Source organism: Equus asinus, chromosome 26 (assembly GCF_041296235.1).
Source record: "Equus asinus isolate D_3611 breed Donkey chromosome 26, EquAss-T2T_v2, whole genome shotgun sequence".
In the NCBI taxonomy this organism is placed as follows: domain Eukaryota; kingdom Metazoa; phylum Chordata; class Mammalia; order Perissodactyla; family Equidae; genus Equus; species Equus asinus.
In genome coordinates this window covers 24,645,701-24,654,526 of record NC_091815.1, presented here as the reverse complement: position 1 = coordinate 24,654,526, position 8,826 = coordinate 24,645,701, and the positions used below count along the sequence as shown (strand labels likewise).

The following is an 8,826-nucleotide window of genomic DNA, read 5'->3' as shown; positions in this document are numbered from 1 at the left end:
GGATTGGTGGTTACCAGAGAGGAAGCGGGGAAGGAGGAGGGGAAGGGGTGATTAGGGACCTGTGTGGTGATGGATTAGAATTAGTCTTTGAGTGGTGAACATGATGTAATCTACACAGAATTTGAAATATATTATGATGTACATCTGAAAGTTATATAATGTTATAATCCAATGTTACTGCTATAAAAACAAAAATTAAAATTAAAAAAAAGAAACTTCCAGTACAAGACGAGTAAGCTCTGGGGGTCTAAGATTCAGCATGGTGACAATTAACAAGGCTGTATTATATACTTGAAAGTTGCTAAGAGAGTAGGTCTTAAGTGTTTTTACCATTAAAAAAGGTAATTATGTGAGGTGATAGAAGTGTTAACTAACCCTATTGTGGTAATTATTTCACAATATATAAGTACATCCGGTCACTGCAAAGTACAACTTAAACTTACACAGTGTTATATGTCAATTATATTTTAATAAAGCTGGGTTGGGAGGGCATGCATTTCTCTCTAGACTTCTTGATATCTTAAGATCAGGCTTCTGGAGGACCCTGCTCGTAAGCTTCCTGGAAACCCTTCTGTCTAGCTGGGAGCTGCTCATATTTTCAGAGGTAATTATAACCAAAGGTCATGAAGCCACATTGTTAATCTGATCTATATTCACAGGCTGTTTTTCACTTTGATAATGTGTTGTGGCTACAGAGACTGGATGTGAGAAAGAGTTTTCTTTTCCAACCTAGCAAGCTGTAGTCCTTCTATATTTCCTCTAAATTCTTCTTGGAAAGCAGCCAGTTCCTTCCATAGGTCAACCCTCTCTCACTGTGCCTGATCACGCTCATCCATGAGTAGCCAGCCTGATGGCTGGAGCTCTCCTTAGCCAAACACAACAGTATATTGGAAATATTTTCCATCTTCTAGGGAACCAGAGGCAATAGTTTACCAATTATTTCATTACGTCGTAACATGGGTCACCATCTTTTCTGCTCCAATAACAATTTCCTCGCTGTTTTCCCTACATAGTTTATCCTTTTGTTAGAGCACTACCCAACTCCTGGCACCAATTCTGGGGCAGTGATCCATTGCCACAATAACGTTGCATGACCAATCATATCAAACACCGTGGCATAAAACGATAACCATTTATTTAGCGTATGAACCTGAAAGTCAGCTGGTAGGTCAGCTGGGGACTGACTGATCTTGAATGCCTTGTCTGCCATGGCTTCCCTCAGCTCCATATTGTCTTCCACCCTCCAGCAAACTGCTCCAGTGTTGTTCTCATGTGGAGACAGGAGCCTGAGACAGAACGGAAGCACAAAACGCCTCCTGAGGTCCAGTCTTGAAACTGACACACCATCACTTCTGCCACATCCGATTGGTCAAAGCAGGTCATAAGACCAGTTCAGATTCAAGGGTGGAGAAAAAGAATCTGCCTCTTGATGAGAGCTGCAAACTCATATTACCAAGGGTGTAGACGCAGGGAGGGTGGGAACTGGGGCCACTTTGGCAATTAATACAGCACAGTAACAATCTTGGGACAAGAGACAAGGCTTGTAACATCATACTTAGAAATCACCACAGCATTAAACACCTCAGGAAAGAGAAGCAAATCTGGAAAATCCCCTAGTCAGAGCTTAGAGAGAGAAGCACCTGTGTCCACCAGTAAGTCGGCTCAGCCCGTCTAGCGAGATGAAGATGTAAAGCCTGGGATAACCAGGGGTAGTAAGGATGCGGAAATGAAACCATGATTTCCCCAACTGTCCCAAGCCAGGTGCAGATTCTGAGTTGAGGGTTCATCCCACATCCATGAAATTACTGGTTTAATTCTGAGGTCAACATGGGGATTTACCCTTTCAAGGAAATCCTTTTTCACAGTAAGAATAAATTTCCCACCAGTGCTGTTTGTCACAGGCTTTGCAGCTTTGGGGAGAAGCCAATCCCATCCCTTTCCTATGAACTCTTCACCTCCTCTTTAAAAATGTCAATCGTATGCCCATGGGTTTAAATTCTCTTCTCTATTTTTTTCCTGTAAAAAGACATCGGCATGGAGCCCCTGATCTCAGTTCCCTTAGCTGTTCAGTTTGCAGCATGGCAGACACTGTCCTCAAATGAGCCTGGCAGCGGGTCGGGAACACAGATGAACAGTGATACAGGAACAGTCTTGGGAGCAATAGCTAACCTGGAATCTATCTTAAATTTTTGCTATCTCCCCACATGAGCTCTTCTGTTTAACACACCATAATTTTGATTAGAGCCATTCCTATTCCCGGGTAATAGGAGGGCCTTTCAGCTTCTGCTGTAAGGTGGTTTCGGCATCAGAAGGCAGGATTGCATTTGCCTCCATAGGATTATAACAAGTTACTGCGATGTCTAGTTCCTCCTCTAATAATATATGTTGGCACCTAAGTCTGGGAATTCTTTTGTTAAGTACTCGTGATTTTCCGGGCAGCCTGAGGGTGGAAGCAATGGACTGTTCATCTCCAGCCTAACCCAGGAGCTGCTTGAAAGGAGCCACACACGCAGCGATTGCAGAGATGCTGGTGGGAAGCTGTTGGAAGCAGGAGTAGGCTGGATGTTGTGTTTTAGAAATGTGGTACTTGGACCAGGGAGATAAAAATGCAGCCTCATGGTCTGTGGATGAGGCTTTCACGCCTCAGAATAGCTACTGCTGACAGGGCAGGGAACCGTGAGTCGCTAAAGTAATTTGCCGATGCCCCATGAAGCATGGCATCGCGATGGGGTCACTACCAGCAAAATCAAAGGTGCAATTTCCTTATACGATGTTTTCCCGTTAACTAGAATAAAGAGAAAGTAATTGGAGAGTCAATATTTAAGATGCATGTTGTAATATTATGGGACACATAAAAAGAATGATAATAAATATGTAACTATCAAGAAAACGAACTATTTATAACCACAATGAAAAACATGAGTGAATCTCATAAAAATAATGTTGTGTGAAAGAAACCAGACACAAGAGGGTATAAAGTTCAAAAAACAAGCAAAACTAAGCTACAGTATTAGGAATGCGCCCCTCGGTAGTAAAAACAGCAAGGAAATGATTACCGTAAATATCAGGATAGTCGTTCCCTCGGGGGGTAGAAAGGACAGAATCGTGATAAGAACGGAGTAAGGCTCTGGGACACTGGAAATATTCAATTTCTTGATCTGAGTGGTGGTTACATGGGTGTTCGCTTTGTGATAAATCATTCAGCTGTATATTTATATTTTGTGTACTTTTCTGCCTCTATTATATTGCACAAAGAAGATGTAGAAACAAATAAATGTCCAAGAGTAGCCAAAGAAATTTTAAACATAACAAGAAGAGTGTATTATTATAAAGCTTTGGTAGCTAAGAGAATTGGTATTGGTGAAGACAGACAAACGAATAAATGGGAAAAAATAAAGACTCCCCCCGCCCCCACAAAAAAAAAAAAACGATGAATCTAGAATATCTTGGTATATAATAGAAGTGGCATTACAATCACAGGAGAACAAGCAGCTTAGAGAGCAGCATCTTGGGATGGAATCTTGGCAAAGCCAACAGGAGGCGATCTTGTGACTTTCCTTATAAACAGTAAACAGCTCGAAACGTAAAAAAAAGGCTCCGCCCTTCGTGGTTTCCTTAGACCCGGGACCGTTTCAAAGATGTCAGCTCTTCTGGCCGCTAGGTGGCACCTGGTGGACCGCGGGCACCTGGGGACGCCGCATGCGCAGTGCTCTTAGGTGTAGCCGGAGGATCCAGGCTCGCGCGCGCACCGGTTTGCGCGCAGCGGTCACCTGTGCGCAGAGCGCTCGCGCACGCGCACTTCCGCGCACACCTGTCATCGCGCTGCCCGAGTGTTCCAGTTTCTCCGGGAGCCGCCGAGCCGACCCCGCGGTCCGCGATGTCCGAGCTGCCCGCGGACAGCGATGTCTCGCAGACGGACGCGGCGAGCGGCAATAGCGACGTCCCGCGGGCCGAGGTAGGCGGTGGGAGGCGGGAGCCGGTCCCCTTCCTGGCGCGGCCTGCGGGGATGAGGGCAGCTCCGATGGCGGAGGCCGGGGAAGGTCCGATGGCGGCTCCCGGCGCAGCTCCGATGGCGGCTCCCGGGGCAGCTCCGATGGCGGAGGCCAGAGAAGGTCCGATGGCGGAGGCCAGGGAAAGTCCGATGGCGGAGGCCAGGGCAGGTCCGATGGCGGCGCCCAGGGAAGCCCAGATGGCAGAGGTCTCCCGATTGTTGGCAGAACCGGCGGAGGAAGAGGGTCCCGAGGGCAGGCCCAGGTCCGGGCCCGAGAACAGCCCAGGAGGCGCGGCCGCGTTGCCGTATCTGCGCCTCCGCCCGCCGGTTAGCGCCGTGGGAATGAACTCCCAGCAGTTCCTCCGCCTCTCCCTGGACCATCGCCCGCTCGCCCCGCGCAGGATGCAGGAGCCTGCAGAACGCCGCAGGAGACTCGCCGACGCCTGCGCAGCGAGGGGAGCGGCGTTGGATGCCCGGTATCAGCGGAATCCTCAGAGGATGGATTTTGATCTCTTAACGTTTACTGTCGCTCTGACTGCGTCTGAAGTTATCAATCCTCTGATAGAAGAACTCGGCTGTGACAAGTTTATCCCCAGAGAATAGTTTGGTGATGGCATTTGCTCCAGAAAGAACCTCCGTATTCCAGACAGTCTTAGACCAATCCTGTAACTTGATTTTAACAAGTCAAAGGATGTGAGAATAAGGCAATGCACAGTTGGCGGTGGGGGGAGACGAGGGGGAAAGGAAGCTTATCATGAAAAAGCATCAGAAGATAGAAAAAAATCTCAAAGTGTTAGGACTAACGTTCTTGGAGTTTGTGACGGATCCAGATTCTTTTCCCTGCGTTGCGGAAATGCCTTTAAAATTGCTTCACTACAAAATGAAAGATGGTTTTATAAAATTGAGACGATGAAGAAAAATGGCCAATAATAGAGCCCATGATGGTGAAAGAAATTATTTGGATAGTAGTGATCGGAATAAGGGGCTGCCGCTGAGTTATTCGGGCTGGAAGGCCATGGAGAGAACTTGAAATTGTCAGAATATGTTCTCTTCATGGCAGATTCCACAGAAGTTTTTAGTGTAAGGTTGGTTTTGTGTTTTCTGAGCCATGTCAAATGGCTAGCAAAGTAAATATTGTATGTATTACGTGATAAATCATGTATTCGGGGATATCTGAACTTTCTGGATTTTTTTCTTGCATTCAGTTTTTAATTTTATTTAAACTTTTTTGGGTAAATATTCACAAGCCCCATAATATACAGTGAAAAGTCTTCCATCCTTGTCCCCTCCACCCGGTACCTGCCACAGCCCCTGTCTGTAACCACAGTTCCTCTTCTGTCCTTCCAGTTTCCTTACGGATATGCAAGCAAATGCAAATCTGGGTGGGTTTTCTTTTTCATTTCCTCACAAAAATGGGCATATTTTATTTTCTGATTTATATGTTGCTTTTTCAGTAAGAACGTATCTTGAAGATCCTTCCAAACCGCTACATTTGCTCTTTTTTTTTTTTTTTAGAGCTGCATTTTATTCTGTTCTGTGGTTGTGCTGTAATTTGCTTAAGCAAGAATGTATTGATGGGCATTTAGGTTGTTGCCCATTTTTTTCTATTGGCAAAAAGAAATTGCTATAAGAGTTAATCTTCTGCACGTATCACGTGGCATGTGTACAGATACAGTATTGCTTCCTTCTAAATGCATTTTTCATCTATTGACATCTCTGAAATTGGGGTACATCTTACATTTCATGGTGTAATACAGCATTTTCATAAAAATAATGGTGTATCTTATAATCGGCGGCTTCTTAGATACTTTGTTATATATAATATCTATAGTATGAATTTCCAGCACCGAGAATTTGGGGCCGAAGGTACTCATTTGAAGTTTTATAGATGTTGTTAAGTTGCCTTTCCTGCATGTTGTGCCACTTACTCTCTCAGCAGCAACTGATGAACGTGACGTTGCCTATGGTCTAGCCAACACAGTAAACCGGCGAATGTCTGGATTTTGCTAATCTATATAGTTGAAATATGGTCTATCAGTTTTAATTTGCCTTTCTCTTATGAGCAAAGTTAAGTATCTTTTCATTTAAAAGTCATATATATTCGCTTTTCCGTGAACTATCTGTTCATATCATTAACCATTTCTCTCCTGAATAATTTTGGGTTTTTTTATTGACTCTAGTAACTATTTATGTAGTGATATGAGAGATGATAATAGCCTGTGATGTGAGTTATATTTTTTCCCTTTAAGCATGGAGATTTTGGCTTTTGTTTTTGTTTCCGATTTTCTTTAAAACCTTCTAGATTTTGAATCTCAGAGTTTTTATGATGCATGTGTGTTATTTCATTGTTCATATTAGAATCTTTAAACTATTTGAAATTTATCCTGATGTCCAATATAAGGTCAGGATCCAATTTTTTTTAGATGGCCACCTGATTGCTCCAAAACCAGTTGCTAACTAGTCCATCTTTTCCCCGCTGAGTTTTTTAAAGATGCTTCTTCATCTTATACTAAACTGTGTTGAACTAGTGTTAAACTCTGCTAAAGTAGTGTTAAATCTGGTGATGCTGAAATCCTCATTTTCCTTCTTTTTCAGAGTGTTTCTGGCTATTTTTGTTTACTTGTATTACTATGTCAACCTTAAAGTCAGCTTACGTTATTTCAAACACAGCTTTTTTATGAGAATCATATCGTACTTCGTTGCCTCAAGGGTAACTGCTCTCTTTGAGACATTGAGTCTTCCTACCCAAATGACCTCTTTTTCCATTTTTTTTAAGACTTCCCTTTGTATCCTTCAGGAGAGTGTTCGTGTCTGTCCTTAATGTCCCTAAAGGAGATCTTAGTCATTTAGTCCCAGATATTTTCTTTTCTTTCTTTTATTTATTTATTTTATTTTATTTTATTTTATTTTTTATTTTTTGCTGTAGTAAATGAGGATTATTTTGGTTACATTTTGTAAAAACTTGCCTGGGTATTTGAAAATAATTGATTTCTGCCTATTTATTTGGTAGCCTGTGAACATACGGAATTCTTTTATTGTTTATAGTAGTTTTCATTGGGTTCTCTTAGCTGGAGAACAAGTCATATGCAAATAGTGATAATATGGCCTCTTTTACAACTTTTATGCCTGTAACTTCTTCCTCCTTATTAATTCCCCGGCTAGTACCTTCTGTCTGATGTAAAATAGTGTGAATGATAGTGAAGCATCCTTGTCTTGGTCCTCGTTTTATGGAAATTCTTCCAGTATCCATCTATCGCTCTGTGTGTGTGTGTGTGCGCACGCGTGTGTGTTTTATCAACAGTGGTTGTTGAATTTTGTCAAAGGCCTTTTCCGAATCTGTGAAGGTGACCCTAGGCTTATTATTCCATCCGCCACCACAGTGAGTCACATTTAGAGCTATTGATAACGTGTGGTTTGCATTCTTCAAATGAGCTTTATTTACAAACGGGGTACAATCCTTTTAATGTGCTTCTGGATCTCGGCTTCTTTTTTAAGGATGTTTGCATTCGTATTCATAAGTGAGATTGCTGTGTCATTTTCTAGTGGAGTATTTGTTACTATTAGATATTAATGCTATTGCATCAAATAAATTATTTGTAAGTTTTCCTTCTTTTCTAAGTTCTGGAACATTTTTAAATCCATTAGAATTATCCATTTAAGGTTTGGTAGAATTTCCCTTTAGGACCATCTGGGCTGGTGCTTGGGGTGTGGGAGCTGAGATCTCTTTCATGTCTTTATTTTTCCCCCACGGTAAGAGCAGGAGATTTTTACATACTTTGAAGACAAACATGTCCTCACTGAGTTAGAATGTAGCATTTTTCTTGACTTTCTTTTTCTTTTTTTTTTGAGGAAGATTAGCCCTGAGCTAACATTCGTGCCCATCTTCCTCTGCTTTATATGTGGGACGCCTACCACAGCATGGCTTGCCAAGCGGTGCCGTGTCTGCACCCGGGATCCGAACTGGCAAACCCAGGACTTCTGAAGCGGAACGTGTGCAGTTAACTGCTGCGCCACCAGGCCGGCCCCCTTTCTTGACTTTCTTGATCACACGCCTTTCTTTACACTTGATGGTAACGGAAGGGAGTTGTCAAACTTGGAAGAGCGTTATGCAATAAATAGGAGTGCATAACACATATAAAACTCTCCAAAATCGTCTTCAGGAAGCTTGGTCTCTTTCTCTGATATGGTGGGTATCTCAAGGTCCAAACCGTCTCGCTTAGATTCAGGAAATCGCCTGGAATTTCTACTTCTCAGGTTACTCAGGCTGCTTATTCTCAGAGTTCTTCCAGCATCTGGCCAGAGATAGAATTGGCAGGTTTCTACCCCGGAGGGAAGCTAAACTCGGGTTTAGAGAAAAAGGGGTGGACGTCCAAACGGTAAGAATTGTAATAACTCAGATTTCCGCAGTTCTGAACTGCTTAGTCATAGATTTTTCTCACTTAATTTTTCCAGAAGAGAACACTGAGGCTCAAAGAGTTGAGTGGTTTTTCTGGGTCCGTCTGACCCCAGATCATAAGCTGGTCCCATCAGAGGGCATTGTCCTCACAGTGGAGTTGGCCCCTCAACAGGGCAGAGACGCTAGACCGGGGTCACAGAAGTATTGAGAGCACACTACTGGTGTCGGACTGCTTGGGTTCAAACTCTGGTGTTGACGATCTCTGTGAGACCCTGGGCATCTTACTCAGCGCTCTGTTTCTCTTGAGTTGATCCCAAACCTCACTCCATTTCTTCCACTGCCTTATGAGTGATGAAATCTTATAGAGGTGAAACATAGAAACTTTCATGACGAGGGGAACACATAAGAATCTAGACTTCCTGGACCAACTCACAGCCTT

General features: G+C 43.2%; 1 protein-coding gene across 1 annotated transcript; it reads left to right on the top strand.

The window, feature by feature from the left end:
- Positions 1 to 2,828: 2,828 nt before the first annotated feature.
- LOC106843282 (EP300-interacting inhibitor of differentiation 2-like) lies at positions 2,829 to 7,596 on the top strand. The gene has a single exon (XM_014860237.3). The coding sequence runs from the start codon at positions 3,878 to 3,880 to the stop codon at positions 4,592 to 4,594; it is 717 nt and encodes a 238-aa protein (XP_014715723.3). The 5' UTR covers positions 2,829 to 3,877; the 3' UTR covers positions 4,595 to 7,596.
- Positions 7,597 to 8,826: the final 1,230 nt, after the last annotated feature.